This window comes from Olea europaea, chromosome 20, assembly GCF_002742605.1.
Source record: "Olea europaea var. sylvestris chromosome 20, O_europaea_v1, whole genome shotgun sequence".
NCBI lineage: Eukaryota > Viridiplantae > Streptophyta > Magnoliopsida > Lamiales > Oleaceae > Olea > Olea europaea.
Genome location: NC_036256.1, coordinates 12,981,967 through 12,999,094, shown reverse-complemented (window position 1 = coordinate 12,999,094; position 17,128 = coordinate 12,981,967). Strand labels below are relative to the sequence as shown.

The 17,128-nt window shown below is 34.3% G+C and overlaps 1 protein-coding gene and 2 long non-coding RNA genes across 4 annotated transcripts; 1 reads left to right on the top strand and 2 right to left on the bottom strand.

Annotated features, from left to right (window-relative positions):
* The first annotated feature begins 4,538 nt into the window (after positions 1–4,538).
* LOC111369675 (UDP-glucose iridoid glucosyltransferase-like) lies at positions 4,539–7,391 on the top strand. The gene is made up of 2 exons (XM_022991280.1): positions 4,539–5,571; positions 6,221–7,391. Exons 1-2 carry the CDS (start codon positions 5,100–5,102, stop codon positions 7,105–7,107), a joined length of 1,359 nt encoding a protein of 452 aa, XP_022847048.1. The 5' UTR covers positions 4,539–5,099; the 3' UTR covers positions 7,108–7,391.
* Positions 5,291–9,064, bottom strand: LOC111369677. Its single transcript, XR_002698213.1, has 3 exons — positions 8,610–9,064; positions 8,461–8,529; positions 5,291–5,591 (listed from the first exon to the last, which is right to left on the bottom strand). It is a non-coding gene; the product is annotated as an uncharacterized LOC111369677 (long non-coding RNA).
* A 2,933-nt stretch (positions 9,065–11,997) lies between these two features.
* On the bottom strand, positions 11,998–14,250 carry LOC111369676. Of its 2 annotated transcripts, XR_002698212.1 has the most exons (3): positions 13,977–14,250; positions 13,772–13,881; positions 11,998–13,661 (listed from the first exon to the last, which is right to left on the bottom strand). It is a non-coding gene; the product is annotated as an uncharacterized LOC111369676 (long non-coding RNA). The 2 variants fall into 2 exon arrangements; XR_002698211.1 differs by lacking the exon at positions 13,977–14,250 and having other exon boundaries at positions 13,772–13,970.
* Between the last annotated feature and the right edge of the window lie 2,878 nt (positions 14,251–17,128).

The window sequence follows — 17,128 nt, the reverse complement described above, 5'->3', positions numbered from 1 at the left end:
AACTTCGCAGTCCAAAATCCAAAGCCACGAACAAGAAAATAGAAATACAGAAAGAAGAAAGAAATATGGAAAGGAGAGCCCTTTATGTTAGAGAACACTATTGTTTTCAGAAGCAGAATCAGGGAGTTAAAATATGATCACACGGCTGAAAATAGAGAAGGGTCACACTAAATGGCTCTCTAGACCCCACTTGATGATTCTTTTTTATACCTGGTTTATCGAAAAAGTCACGAGTACAATAAAACGTTGACAGAATTCATACCAGCATTGACGGTGCATGATTGATCTATTTATTTTCCCTCTCTATTTATCAATGATTCTACACCAGAACACCCTCTGTAGCCGATCAAAATTCCCAATACTTATAATAACATGATTATTCTACTTTTGCCATAAGTATTCAATATAACAACAATTATGTTACAAATACAATGGAATTTTGATAGAAAATTTTGACAGACAACACGTGATTTGAAATCATTGGTAGATGGAGAGAGAGGGAAAAAAGGCTAATCATGTGCTTCCACATTAGCATTGGTATAAATTTTGTTAACAATTTTCTGTACTCATGACTTTTTCCAAAATCAATTATGTTATAAGTATAGAAAATTTTGACAGATTACACAGTATGAAATTATTGAAAGATGGAAAGAAAGCAAAAAAAAAAAAAAAAAGTGTCCGTTACATCATTATTGATATGAATTCTATCAACATTTTCACATACTCGTAACTTTTTCTAAAGCCAATGTTAAAGGGGTTGTTGATTAGAACGAAAGGATGAATCATAGTAGAATCAATAGGGTCCCAGATTAAGATATTCCATTACATTGGACATTGTGATGAAGGTGAGGAATTTAAGGTGCGCAGAATTATTTATTCATTTCTTTTTCAAATTCTTGAATTCTTTTTTCTTGGGGCTGAGATCCTATTCTCATATGGGCAGGGATTAAAGTGAACTGAATTTTGTCTACTTTGTTGTCTTTATTTGGGTTTTAGTTTTATTTCTGTGTTTATTTGGGCCATTTGCAGCTTAAGACAGGAGTCACAGGACGTACAAATGGGTGGCAATAATGTTTAAGAGACACTTCTAAGAAAGAGACGGTGAAAAGAAACTAAAAATCATATTATTTTTTTAATAAGTTCTTATGTCTTCCCGTGATTAAAAAGAATTAAGTACTTTCGTGTTTTTTATAAGTTCTATGTCTTCTCGTGATTAAAAAGAATTAAGGGTTCATTTGATTTCAAAGATGAAATTGAATTATCTAGAAAACGAATTTCAGATCATTGAATTGTCTAGAATTTTTTTTTGGGAATTGTAAATTATTGTGTTTGATTGGTGTAATTTTCCACATGAAAAATATTGAGATGAAAGTGCTTTTTGGTATTCGTTTGACTCTGTTTTATATGAAAATTGTCAATTAAAGGAATATAATTTATTGGTATTAGAGATAGAATTTTTGTCCATTGCCAAAAAAAAAAAAATCAAAAATCAAAAAGCCAAGAAAATCATCTATCTTCTGGTGTTCGTTTGGCTTTGTTTTACATGAAAATTGTCAATTAAAAGAAAATATTTTTTTACAATTATAGATAAAATTTATTTCCATTGACAAATAATAAAAAAAATATGAAAAAAAAAATATAAGCTACAGTATGTGGGAAAACCAAGAAAACTCCAAAGTTCAAGAAAACAAAAAATTTGAATGTTATGAAAAAAAATGTATCAAACACCTAAAGTTGGAAAACTCAATTCCAATTCCACTCTATCAAACACACCCTAAGTACTTTTGTGCGGTGAATATTAATCTCTATTTGGTATTGTTAAAATTTTTCAGTAAATTTTTGACAAAAATTGATAATATATGTTATTGAAAATTGTAAGTCTCATAAAATGTGTTGTTAAAATTATTATTTACTTTGACTTATATTTTTATTAATTTTTGAAGCTACACCAAACAGAGAGCTATTAAATAAGAGAACAACTTTAAGAATTTCATTCATTATACTAATCTCCAGTCCTTTCTTGTCTTTTATTTAGTAGTGACAATTGAGTCCTGCGACTCATCAACTCGACTCAAGAAGTGCTTGAGCTTGTTTCGAAAAAAATTTGGACGAACTGAGCTTAGACGAGCTCGTGGACTTGAAAATGTGACCAAACAATCACATTTTTGTTGGTCACATTTTTCGAGATCTTGAGCTCATGGGCTGAGTCGGCTCGACTCAACCCATTGACACCTTTATTTGGGTTGGATGACTTTTTTCAAAAAATAAAAGGAATTGTGAATTTATTTTATGTTATATACTGAAAGTGGCGTTATTGCTATCATTTGAGAAAAAAGAAATAAAACGAGATAAAAAGTAGATTAGATCGACATGATCCTACTTTCATTCGTACAAGCACAAAATGACGTAATGCATGCCTTTAGGCAAACCATGAGTAATAAGTGGCCCATATGGCCAAAAAGTTGACCTTGGGGAGGAATTTAAGAATTTCTTTCGAATTTCAATAAAATTTATTAGCTTTCCCAATCCGTAATGACAATTTGAGATAAGTTAGACTTGTGAGCCGTGTGAGGCCATGAATACAAAAGGAAAAAATTAATTCAATTTACGTCCTATCTTATGAGAATCTTGTTCATTCAGTCTCTCTTGAACTTTTCAAGAATGCATAAGTCACTTTAGAAATTAACGAGTCAAAAAACATATTAAGCTTCCGTTTATATTCCATTAAAATGAAATTTTATCAGAAAATGTGTTTTAGAATTGTGATTTTTTGACAAATATGTGGTTAAAAAATAAGAAATTTTTTGAATATATGTATAACATTATTTTATAGAATAACATGCAGTTTAAAATGAGTTTTGAAAAAATAAATGTATTTTTTGATAAATGGAGCCAAAGAAGAGCTAAATGCCATCCTTACCAGATTTGTAACTTTGGCCCTTAACTAGCAAGTCATGACTGGTTGCCTCGTTCAAATGAGAGTATAAATAAAATAGTTCAATTTCAGTTCGGGTTAAATGCGATGCATGGCATTGAACTTTTAACGAACTTGAATAAAGGTTTTTGGACTTCAATTGGCACGATCAAGTTATTGAACTTTAATTTAAGTGCAAATATAGTCACTCTTATAGCATCCGTAATCAATTTAACGTTTTTTCGTTAATGTGTAACTTCAAAAACCACACTCATGATTTGTCACTCTTTAAAATACAATTTTGTGGGATTGATCTTTTATGTTTTTCTTCTTATATTGATACTTTAAAAAGAAATACTTACATCTTATTAATATAAATATCTTGTGCCTCTTACAAGCTTCGTCCATATTTGACTAATGGTTAGCGTGTCATGACTGTTCTATTTGTCAAGTAGATCATTATAGTATATTTGAATCTCAAAATCAATTTTGAATGAATTAGAAATTGTGGTCCAAAGTTGGAAATAAAATAGAAAAAACTGGCTGGAAAATTTGCCTATCATTCCCCTAGTGTTCGAGCGAGCTCTAACAACGAGTGAACAATAAGTAGGCAAAAAGTTTCTTTTGAAAATGTGAAAATGGCGCTCGAGCGAGAGGTCAGGGACAAGCTATCAACAGTAAGGGATGCTTGCCTTCATAACGTTGCTGGGGGCATATCACTTCACTCACAATCTCTCCTCTTTTATAAATAGGACCCTTTAGAGGTCCATTATGCATCCCATATCATTTGCATGTATCAAAAACTCTCCAAAAATCATTTTCTTGTAGGGGGAAGAATTTCGTTCGAGTTCGCCGTTGCTTATGGCTTGAAGTGCCTTTACCACAATTTGTATTCATTGTATCTTGGGAGACAAGTGCCATAATTTTTTAGTACCACTGTGGGCAATTTTGTTTTAAGGAAAAAGTATCAATCACTTGCCTCAAATTAATTTTCATACTTTATTTTGTTCCTTTTCTTTCTTTTTGTTTCTATTTTTCATAGAGTTTAATTACGCTCTTGTGAATTAAGCCTAACCATTATTCTGAATATTGACAAGCAACCATTTTCCTTCAAATATCACCAATATGAATATGATTACTCTCAGCTCCCAGTTGTCTTCTTTCAAGATGTTGGGTTTGTGAATATCAAATCCTACAACATCAAGAAGAGCGTGTTGCTAGAGAGGTGGTGGTATCGGCAGACGATGAAAAGAGCATGTTCTCGGAGATAAAAGGATTCTTTTAGTCCATTTTCTAAAAGGTGGGGTGGACTATGCCTAATTTTTTATTAAAAATTATTGTTAATACCTTATTTTTGAAATTGAAATTGAAAATGTAATAGTGACAAATAAATAAAATGAAAATAAACTCAACATTTCAATCTCACTTAATATTTAATTAATGTGTCAAGTCATCTTCATTGAACTACTTGCTCAAGCTATTGTCCTCTCAGAGTAGACGTCATTGTAAGAAATTTCAATTTTTCACGATGAAAAATTTTATTTTCAAATATTTATCGATAATTATTATTGAACGAAACAACATAAAAATAATTTTCTTTTTACGGATATTGTCCTATTACAAAAATTTTCACCACACTTAGTTATTGTCGTTGCCATAGATATTATGTTCACGTATTTTTATACTCTAAACATGATCAAAGGAGAAAAAGAAGTTACTGTACAATACTATCTTCTAATGCACAGAAAACTTGGTTCGTGGCTGTTATTTGGCATCTTAGCAGTTTAAGAAGACTTGCCTGAAGATGCTTATTCTTTCGTGAAAACAACCAGACAAAATAAACATTATTTGACAATATATGTTGTCTTTTGCACCAAGTCCCCTGGCCGATTGACCTAACAAGAACCACACAATATAGCTCCAAATATCTTTGTGATTTCACAACTGTTCTTCTTCAATAACTAGAAATTCCATGTCGTCGATTGATGAATCCCAGGCTTCCTAGTCACATTTAAGACAAACTGCTGATGCATCTCCCACAATCAATCACACAATTTCGAGAGAAAATTTCAGAGAGCGGATTGAGCTGACATCCGTTACGATCGTAATTCAAGTAAAAGAATCTCCGTTCCAGAACCGTACGTGAGATTTTCATCTCATACGACTCCTCCCTTATGTGCGAACGATGGAGGGACGAAAGCCTCAGGTCGTGCTAGTACCATTTCCTCACCAGGGACACATATCACCGATGCTTCAGCTGGGGGATATTCTTGACTCACGGGGATTCTCCATCACCATCGCTCATACTGAATTCAATTCTCCAAACCCTTTAGACCACCCGGATTTCAACTTCTTACTGCTACCTGATAACTTATCTGGTCACGACACTTCTCACAAAATCTCGTTGAATGCAATATCTGCTATGAACAACAACTTCAAAGAGCGGTTTCATGAACACATGGTTGAGATGCTGGAAACACAGGAGCAGCACGGTCAGGTTGCTTGTATTGTGTATGATACTCTCATGCACTTTGTTGATGAAGTGGCTACTTGTCTAGAGCTGCCTACTGTCGCATTACGTCCTAATAGTGCTGCTTATCTGCGATCTGATCATGTCATCTTCCAGCTTCAAGCCGACAATCTAATTCCCTTGCCAGGTATTGCTAATGATTGCTTGCTGCGAAGAGTAACAAAAACCATTTAGCGAAGTTTAAAATAGACGGTGTTACAGAATATAAACAATCAGAAATTCTGAAACCAATAGTATAACTCATAGATGATATAACTGCTCTATTTATAGGGTGAAGGGCACTTCTGATTCATTTTAATCAATGCCATGTCACATCCAAAATTAACATAAATAGGTGGTAGTAAGATTTGAGTTTAGGATTGCCTGCTTTAATATCACGTTTAATCAACACATATCAAAAGCTCGAGCTGTTGGTAGGAGACATAACTTTTTATCAGGAGAATGTATTAGCATTTCTTGATCATGGAAAGATTCAATCAAGTAGGACCCAAAGGTAATAGTAGTTAAGGAACAGAGAATAAATGGTGAATGGGATGTTCCTCCACTGGTCATTCCCCTTTAGAACTTTGGCACGCATCATTGATTTGATTCACTATATGACAGTAATCACAGTATGAAATGTACAAGATTGTGCTTCCGGCTAAATCCAATATTCTAGCACTTGACAATACTAATGAAGATGAGTTAAAATCTTGTCCAATACTACATAACAAACATGCAAGTGGTTTGAATTTGAGCATTTCCTAATTACACTATTTCTAAAAATGAAATTACAGAGTCTCAACTGCAGGATGCAATTCCAACACATCCTCTTCTCAGGTTTAAAGACCTACCCTTTCCAATTACTGCCGAGATCCCAAAAATACTACTTGAGTTCTTTACTAGTTATGCCAATATAAGATCTTCTTCTGCAATCATTTGGAACACTGTAGACATGCTCGAGCATGAATCCTTAGTGGAGCTTCAGCAGCATTACAAGGTTCCAGTCTTCCCAATAGGCCCTTTTCACAAAATGGCTCCAAAATTCAATACTAGCTTGATAACAGAGGACACCAGTGTCATCGCATGGCTTGATAAACAAGCTCCTAACTCGGTCATTTATATAAGCATAGGCAGCTTAGCAAAGATGGAGAAGAAAGAGTTTATTGAAACGGCATGGGGACTTGCCAACAGTGACCAACCGTTCTTATGGGTGGTCCGACCCTCTTCAGTTAGTGGAACAGAATGGATCGAATGCTTACCAGAAGGGTATGAAGCATTAACTCGAGAACAAGGCTGCATAGTGAAGTGGGCACCCCAGAAGAAGGTTTTGGCACATCCAGCCGTGGGAGGGTTCTGGAGCCATTCTGGCTGGAATTCAACCTTGGAAAGTATGTGTGAAGGAGTGCCGATGATATGCAGACCATATTTTGCGGACCAAGTGGTGAATACAAGGTACCTGACTAATGTATGGAAAATAGCCCTTGAATTGGAGGACCTTGAAAGGAGGGGCATTGAGAAAGCCATTAGGACACTCATGGGGGATAAAGAAGGCAAGGAAATGAGAAAGAGAGCACTCAAAATGAAACAAGAACTTGAGCTTTCTGTACAGAGAGGAGGTTCTTCATGGAAATCATTAGAAAATCTAGTAGAGTTTATCATGTCATTCGCACAACAAAAATGACTAGGCCATTACGATTCCTGAGCTGAGGGATTGAAGTCAAATTACGTTATAGTTCTATGATTTTATGTAGTATGTTGCAAGAGATCTGTTTGCAGTAAAAAAGCGTAGGCTTGAATCATGAGTTCATTTAGGTAACAACTCAAGATTCATCATTACTGTTACTTGCAAAAGTAATTCAATCGAAGCAGCATGATTTAAGACAAAATTAGCAAGGTCTTGGAATTTCATTATAAGGTTCAACATGTACTCTTACCAGCAATCTATATGTAAACACTTTTCGAGGACTTCTTTCTTCTTAATATACACATTTTAAACTATAAGTTAATTTGGAGTTTAGATGTTAATCCTCATCCTGGAAACATAAGATGAGGATTAAAACTCTAGAAGGAGATCAATGGATGTATGCTGATTTCAGATACAATACTCTAACAAGTTCTTTGCAGTTTTTCAGACTACTGTATGTTTGGGTATATTCACTTCTAAATTACATTTTTCAGATAGGAAATTCTAAATCAATTTTGGTAATACGTAGATAAACGGAAAATTAATTTGGCACAGCGATACTAAAGGATGAAAATCAACAAGCAGCACAGTTATTTACACATTTCTCATTCAAAAAAGTTGCAAACTTGGACAAAACTCTACTAAAGCTCTTTTCTGAACCTTAGTCCTACTTACTCTTATTTGCATAATGGAAGAGAAGAGAGAACAGGTTATGTTCTTTCCCTCACTCATTCTCTTGTCAAATAAATCACATATTATTATCATGAAAAAATGAAGGGGAAATCAAGTCTACAAAAATTCACGTTTTAACTGTGCTTGCATAGTCATTTCCGAAAAACTATTTTCAAAGCAGAACACCCACAAGCAAAGACGTGCTGTCAGTAAGAGAGTTTTCCCCATTTATTTCTTCTGTTCCATATCTTAATACACTCTAGAAAATCAATCCATAGTTTTGACTGTGTGGAAGTGAGATATTTATTTACTGTCTCTTCTTACAAAAACTTTAAGAAAGAAAATGAAGATCGTCCCAAGGATCTATTTGTGAAGAAATCATTACTAAATATCAAAATTTCAACCGTCATCACATTTGAAATGGTTGGGTGGTATCATGATTGAGGCTGATGGTGAAAACATTGGCAAATAAAAACATAATCAAAATTCCAAGAGGTAAAGGACGCACAGTGACCACAAAATTTACTTTAACTGAATATCATAATCCAGATCAAGACTAAACAGGCATTATATCAAACATGCTAACTACATAGAACAAGAAAAACTGAAAATATAGCGTACTGCTTCAACTATTTTGTACAATTTTACAATTCATACACAAGGGAGATTTCGCCTAACCCGGGATTTCAACCAGCCTTCTTCCACCATCTCTTTTGGAATTACAATCCATTCCGTCCAAGCCTTTATCTGATCCATCAATAAATTAAGCATGATTATCTAATAAACCAAGGTTTTAGATTAATATAAAAATATTTCAACTTCATTACACAATTTCATCCAACCATCATGCTAAGCACCACTTCATCCAACCATCATGCTAAGCACCACTTGCTAAATTGCATTGCCAGTCAAACTCACTTCATTTCAAGTATTAAGGTCAATAATTTATTAAAAATTATACACGTGCATAGACAATTTAAAGAAAGTAATTATGAGAATTGAATTTTTAATAGTTAAAAAGAGAAAAGTGAACTCTGTTGACTTTATTTGCATTTCCTCTCAGACAGGATGATCAATCATTTAAAGAGCTTTCAGCAATTTGGGACCATAGATTTTAAAAGTAGCTACTTATTCTCTCAAATTGCTGTTTCTCAAAAATGAGTCAATCTATAAATTCATTTTTTCCCCTTTGGTTTGGGGCTAGGAGAATTGCCAAGTTGTTAAAAGGGAAAATTCCATATCTAGTAGATTAAGAGCTTGTTTGGTAGGACTAAAAAATCAATTAAAATTAATTTTTTGACTGTTATTTCACTATTTCAGTCGTCATTTTTGAATTTTTCTCTTACAGGTAGGACCCACTTTCTCTCTAACGATCAAAAAATCAATTATCAACATCCCTACCAAACAAGCACTAAGTATTGTCAATTTCAAGACTAAGAAATAAGGTTTAAAATTTTAAAAATAAGATATTAATTAATTTTTATTTATGAAATAAATAATTAAATATATATTTCATTAATTAAATATATATTTAATTAAATAAATAAAGGTTAAAATTTTAAATTATCTGATCACTAATTATCGAATTAGTTGATCACAAATTATTCCCCAGTCATGAATCAAAAATTTTATAGTTACAAATTATTTCACGATTACAAATAAAAAATTTTATAAATCATAATTTATTGATCGATCATAAATCAAAAAAATTTATAGGTTACAATATATTTATCAATCACAAATTACAAATTTTATAAGTTACGACTCAAATGTTTAGGTCACATATTATTTTATTAGTCACAAGTTATCAATCACATACTATTTATTCGTCACAAAATATCTTATTTATTGATCACAATCTCAAATAATTGGTTACAAACACTCATAATCCCTCAAATAATTGGTTACAAACACTCATAATCCCGCCACGTATCCCACCCAACCTCAATTCACCATGGCACCAACCGAAAGTCAGGATTACAAATTTAATCGTAACCTTATATTTTTCTAGGTCACAAATTAACAATTTTATTTCGCAGTCATAAATAATTGATCACACACTACTCACCACATGCCACCCATCCTCGCTCAGTCACAGGGCACCAATCGAAAGCGTTGCGCTCTCACTACCATTGTCGCTACCAATACGTCCCCACAATCGCACTTCACCATCAATAGTACCACATCACCATCACCGCCCGCACCACCATCGCTTCACAAAGATCATCTCTTCCAACACTACAACACTATAGCCACCACCCCACCAACAAAATCAGCAAACTCCCCACCGCCATCTGCACTTTCAATACATCATAAATCAACCCTCAAATCCGGCACCACAAAATCAAAAAGAGAGAGAGACGAGAAAACCTTATTTTTGCAAAACTAAATTTCTATGATTATTGTATTGAATTTAAATTCCCAAAAATGTAGTAGATCTCATAGGTGGTATCCTAGAGAAGGTGATTGGCGCAGCTTTGTTGCGTAATGAAGATCCTATTGTCACGTGGAGCTCTAGAGAATGTTATCAGCAATGATGTGGTCGCATGGCAAGATTGTACGTGGATTGTTGGGGCACCACACGCAGCAATCGACTTGTCGGATTGTGCTCCCAATCTGACCGCATTGTGCATGTGTGAGAGAGTGAATGGGAGGTAGCGTTGAGGGGTATGGGTGAGATTTTAGGGTTGTTAAGTTGGGGGATTATAATACATATTTTTAATCCGAAAATAATAATTATAACTTAAAAAAAAATATTTCTAACTTGATTTTTGATATTGAGAATTTAAATGTAGGGGTGAGTAGAATTTCCACTTGTCAAAATATGAGCTACTCATTAAGAAAAATAGACACATATAACACTAGTTAGGGATGAAAAATGATTGTGTACTCTTCTCTAAAATTCTCTCTCATACAATTTTATTTGTAGCATCAATATTAGAAAATGGATTTTCCAAAGAATTAAGGGTCGTAACATGCTTGGAAAAGTTTTTTTAAATGGGTATAAATTATAAATAAATACAATTAAACGGTGAATAAACATGTAATACTCGTGAGTCGCACAAAATTTTAGGATAAAAAATAATTTAATGGATTATAAATAATTCATAAACATTAGTCAAATATGGACGAAGTTTGTAAGAGGCAAAAGAGATTCATATTAATAAGATGTAAGTAATTCTTTTTAAAGTATCAATATAAGGAGAAAAAACATAAAAGATCAATCCCACAAAATTGCATTTTAAAGAGTGACATATCATGAGTGTGGTTTTTGAAGTTACACGTTAACGAAAAAACGTTAAATTGATTACGGATGCTAAAAGAGTGACTATATTTGCACTTAAATTAAAGTTCAATAACTTGATCGCACCAATTAAAGTCCAAGGACCTTGATTCAAGTTCGTTAAAAGTTCAATGCCGTGCATCACATTTACCCCAACTAACAATGCATTTAACGCGAACTGAAATTGAGTTATTTTATTTAGTACTTGAATCATGGTTACACATAAATTCATGTTAAACCACACGTTCTTCTATAAAATAAAGTTACACATAAATTTAAATATATATTTTTTTATTTTTTAACCACATATTTTACAAAAAATCACAATTCTAAAACACATTTTCCCACAAAATTTCATTTTAATGGGAAACTTTAATGGAGTATAAACATAAGCTTAATGTGTTTTCACTAGTTAATTTCTAAAGTGACCTATGCATTCTTGAAAAGTTTAAGAGAGACTGAATGAACAAGATTCTCATAAGATAGGACGTAAATTGAATTATTTTTTCCTTTTGTATTCATGGCCTCACACGGCTCATAAGTCTTAACTAATGATTTTTATTGAAATTCGAAAGAAATTCTTAAATTCCTCCCCAAAGTAAACTTTTTGGCCATATGGGCCACTTGTTACTCATGGTTAGCCTAATGGCATGCATTACGTCATTTTGTGCTTGTACAAATGAAAGTAGGATCACGGCAATTTGATCTACTTTTATCTCGTTTTATATCTTTTCCTCGAATGATAGCAATAACGTCACTTTCAATATATAACATAAAATAATTTCACAATAGCTTTTATTTTTTTGAAAAAAGTCATCCAACCCAAATAAGGGTGTCAATGGGTTAAGTCGAGTTGACTCAACCCATGAGCTCAAGATCTTGAAAAATGTGACCAACAAAAATGTTACCGTGACACGCTGATAGTCAAATTATAAATAAAAATAAACTAACTTATTCTATTTGTCAAGTAGATCATTATAGTATATTTGAAACGACGAAAAAGAACTGAGTAGCGAACAATAATAGGATCAAGGCCAGATCTTAATCATATTTTACATCCAACGTCTCCAAATCTGCAACAATCTCCTTGAACACAGCAAGATGGTTTTGCAGTGACCCTCCTTCTGCCATACGATGGAAATTCAACTTCTACTTTAGAGTCAGTTTGCTCGTCAAACTCTTTGTCATGCACAACTACTCCAACTTGAGCCACAAAGCAGTGGCCATCTTCTCCTTTAAGACATCCTGCAGAATATTGTTAGATCAATGAAGATGAATCTGCGCTAAAGCCTTTCGATCCCTTCGTTGTTTCTCCTCTGTATACAAATTTGCTGGCATCCTCTCAAAATCCAGCAAAGCATTGTCAAGATCTATCTGCGTCAACACAGCCTTCACCTTTACTTGCTACAGGGAAAATCTTGTATTACAATCCAATAGCAGAATTTCATACTTCAACGAATTCATCCTTGAAAATTCTCAACCAAATCATGAAGAACCTGCAACTTGTGCTCTGATACCACTTGTTGAGTTCAAAGGCGACACAAGATTGAGATTTAATGACAATAATGAAATATTCAAGATCGCACAACGAAAACAAGATTAAAGTAAAGTACAAAAAAGAAACTAAGCAAATGAACGATGAATTTTATTAAACCCGACAATAGGAAGAGAATAATACAGAAAGCAATAATGCTTCTCAAAAAACTAACAGAAAAGCAAGCCATTAATTTATAGTGCATGAGCCAAACTCTAGAAATTAGGTTAAAGTTGGAAACTAGGCAAAATCACGTGAAAAAGAAAAAATTAAAAATCCAGCGCCCAGATTTTATTTCCATAATATTGGATGCTATTGATTCCTTTCCAAATTCAAAACACTCACACCATCTCGAAGATTTCAACCGGATTTTGAGGTACCCAATTAACATATACTACATAAAATTATAGAAATATAACTTAATTTGACTTCAATCCCTCAGCTCAGGAATCGTAGTGGCCTAGTCATTTTTGTTGTGTGAATGACATGATAAACACTACTAGATTTTCTAACGATTTCTATGAAGAACCTCCTCTCTGTACAGAAAACTCAAGTTCTTGTTTCATTTTGAGTGCTCTCTGTCTCATTTTCTTGCCTTCTTTATCCCCCATGAGCGTCCTAATGGTTTTCTCAATGCCCCTCCTCTCTATAGGTCCTCCAATTCGAGGGCTATTTTCCATACATTAGTCAGGTACCTTGTATTCACCATTTGGTCCGCGAAATACGGTCTGCGCATCATCGACACTCCTTCACACATACTTGTTACTTCTTTGAGCAGTGATCTTTGAGCTCTTAGTTGTTACTTCTCAGCAGCAAAATAGCTTCAAAAGAGGGAAAATAAAAAGCCTACCAAATGGAATTCAACAACCAAAAGGATACCATACAAACAACATGCTCAAAGTCAAAGTCAACACAATTATTTAATTAAATTTAGATTTCAACAAACCTGTAAAATGCTGGTTGGGTTTACCTGTTACTTTTCATCCAAGACACTCTATGTACATAATTTTCATAAAAGGGCTGCACAATGACAAACCATGTTTCTGAACAATTGCATTCACCCTAATTGAATACGAGAAAATCACAAACCCCACTATACCAACAGAATACATTCTTGAAATTCAATCACTTGAGCCAAAAATAAAGAGGGAAAAAGTAGAATCAAGACATACCTCACCTTGCTCTAGGTGAGCAATGAAGATGCAGAACAATAAAGACCTTGAAAACAAGAGAAAATCAAGTCGGTGGCGAAACCAAGAACAGTAACTCCGAGATAAAAAAGCTGAAAGAATAATTATTTTCTACAGAATCACTTACTAAAACCATCATGAGTTATTTTACCCTACAGACATTTAAGTGTATTTACAGAATACTCACATCAGATTTTTTGGCAATAAAATATTCATGAGGGGCCATTCATTTTGTGAGATCTATACACATTCTGTACACTTAAAATTCTGTACACTCGAAATTTTTGAACCATCATTTTGTAACATCCCAAAGGGCCCTTTTTCTCACTTCTTCAACTTCGCAGTCCAAAATCCAAACCCACGAACAAGAAAATAGAAATACAGAAAGAAGAAAGAAATATGGAAAGGAGTGCCCTTTATGTTAGAGAACACTATTGTTTTCGGAAGCATAATCAGGGAGGTAAAATATGATCAGACGGCTGAAAATAGAAAAGGGTCACATTAAATGGCTCTCTAGACCCCACTTGATGATTCTTTTTTATACCTTGTTTATAAAAAAGGGTCATACTATTTGTACATGTCATTTTACACTTTGGGTTACCCGATCACACCTCCTCCTCTCACATGGGGGTCGGGCCCCCACGTGGGACCCCACCCCATGTGAGAGGAGGAGTGAGGTCTGGTAAACCAAAATGTAAACCATCAAGTGCAAATAGCTTAATTCTATCGAAAAAGTCACGAGTACCATAAAACGTTGACAGAATTCTTACCAACGTTGACGTGGGGCCCGACCCCCATGTGAGAGGAGGAGTGAGGTCGGGTAAACCAAAATGTAAACCAACAAATGCAAATAGTTTAATCCTATCGAAAAAGTCACGAGTACCATAAAACATTGACAGAATTCATACCAACGTTGACGGTGCATGATTGATCTATTTATTTTCCCTCTATTTATCAATGATTCTACACCCTCTGTTGCCGATCAAAATTCCCAATACTTATAACATGATTATTCTATACTCAAGTCACGATTTTTTCCAAAATCAATTATGTTATAAGTATAGAAAATGTTGACAGATTACACATAGTATGAAATTATTGAAAGATAGAACGAAAGAAAAAAGAAAGTCAATCATTGACCGTTACATCATTATTGATATGAATTCTATCAACATTTTCACATACTCGTAACTTTTTCTAAAGCCAATGTTAAAGGGGTTGTTGATTAGAACAAAAGGATGAATCATAGTAGAATCAATAGGGTCCCATATTAAGATATTCCATTACATTGGACATTGTGATGAAGGTGAGGAATTTAAGGTGTGCAGAATTATTTATTCATTTCTTTTTCAAATTCTTGAATTCTTTTTTCTTGAGGCTGAGATCCTATTCTCATATGGGCTGGGATTAAAGTGAGGTGAATTTTGTCTAAGGGAAGAGTTCATAAATCAGGTGTTAATTATGCCCAATTCAAAATCCAAGTTACAAGTTTCTTTAGTTCAAAAATCAGGTTTTAACTAATTAATTAAAAATATTTATTAAATAATGATAATAAAGCCACTGTTATACTATTCATGGTCACATATTCACAATTATAGGTCACAGATTTTATTTATCAGTCACATATCATCAAATTAATTGGTCACAGATTTTTTCGAGGTCACAAATCACAATTTTGATACGTCACAGATTATGTCGAGGTTACAGATCAAAAATTTATAGGTCACAAATCCAAAAAATTATAGTCACAGGTCACATATTTTCAAATTTAATAGTCACATATTATTTTTTTTAGTCACAGGTGATCGAATTTTAAAGTCACAGGTCAAATAGTCAGTCACCACCAACTCCATTGCCTCCACCGTCACTTGCAACCACCCCTCACCCCGTCGCCACCGCCACCGCCACCGCCACCGCCACCGCCAACATCAACAAAATCGACGCAACCAGATCCACCGTCGCCACCAAACACACCAAAAAAAAAAACCACCACCAAAACTCGACGACCAACTGTACACACCCCACCCACAGCGCACCACCATCACTTGCAAACACCTCCAACCGCAAAATCACTACCACACACAAAAACTCCATAACCATAGCTTCATCGCAGCATCCACACCCAAAAAAAATGCCACTCATACTAGGACCGAGATTCTCTTCCAACACCATGGCACCCACAGCACACACACCCGAAACTTCGCCAACACCACCGCATCCAACCACACCACCCATCTCACATTATCGATCTCCAACACCACCACACAAATCAGCACACATACTATAGATTTCGACAGCTGCTGTAAATCAGGCATCGACGCTCAGATCGCTCGTAGCGGCACCGAAGCTGTGACTAGCTTGTAGCAGCACCGACGCTCACCACAATGACACAAGTGGCGCTCAAATTTTGACAGTTGTAGCAAATCAGGATCAAGCAAGCGGCGCTCAGATCGCTCACAAATCCGGCGAGAGGCTCTCAGATTTCACTTACGTCGCCGACTGTGAAGGTGGCGCACTGCAACAACTATGCGGCTGCTTGATTCTTAGGTGTCTCCGGCGGTGGGTGACGATGGCAGAGAGAAGGGTAGAAAGAGAGAGAGGCGTGTTTAGAGAGAGAGAGAGAGAGAATAAAATTAGGATTGGAATTGAATTAGGGGTAATATTTATTATATTCATACCTAATTTTTGAATAATGAAATTTGGTTCCTTATTTTTGAATTCTAATCTTTAAACACCCGGAATTATGTAATTTCCACTTTGTCTAATTTGTTGTCTTTATTTGGGTTTTAGTTTTATTTCTGTGTTTATTTGGGCCATTTGCAGCATAAAATGGGTAGCGATATTGTGTAAGAGACACTTCTAAGATAGAGACGATGAAAAGAAATTTTTTTTTATAAGTTCTTATGTCTTCCCGTGATTAAAAGAATTAAGTACTTTCGTGTTTTTTATAAGTTCTTATGTCTTCTCGTGATTAAAAATAAGTACTTTCGCGCAGTGAATATTGATAAGTCTCTATTTGATACTGTTAAAAAATTGATTTTCAGTAAATTTTTGATAAAAATTGATAATATATGTTATTGAAAAATTGAAAGTCTCATGAAATGCATCGTTAAAATTATTGTTTACTTTGGCTTATATATTTATAAATTTTTAAAGCTACACCAAACAAAGTACTATTAAATAAGAGAACAACTTTAAGAATTTCATTCATTATACTAATCTCTGGTCCTTTCTTGTCTTTTATTTAGTGGTGACAATTGAGCCCAGCAACTCATCGCCTTGACTCATGAAGTGCTTGAGCTTGTTTCAAAAAAAATTTGAACGAACTGAGCTCAGACG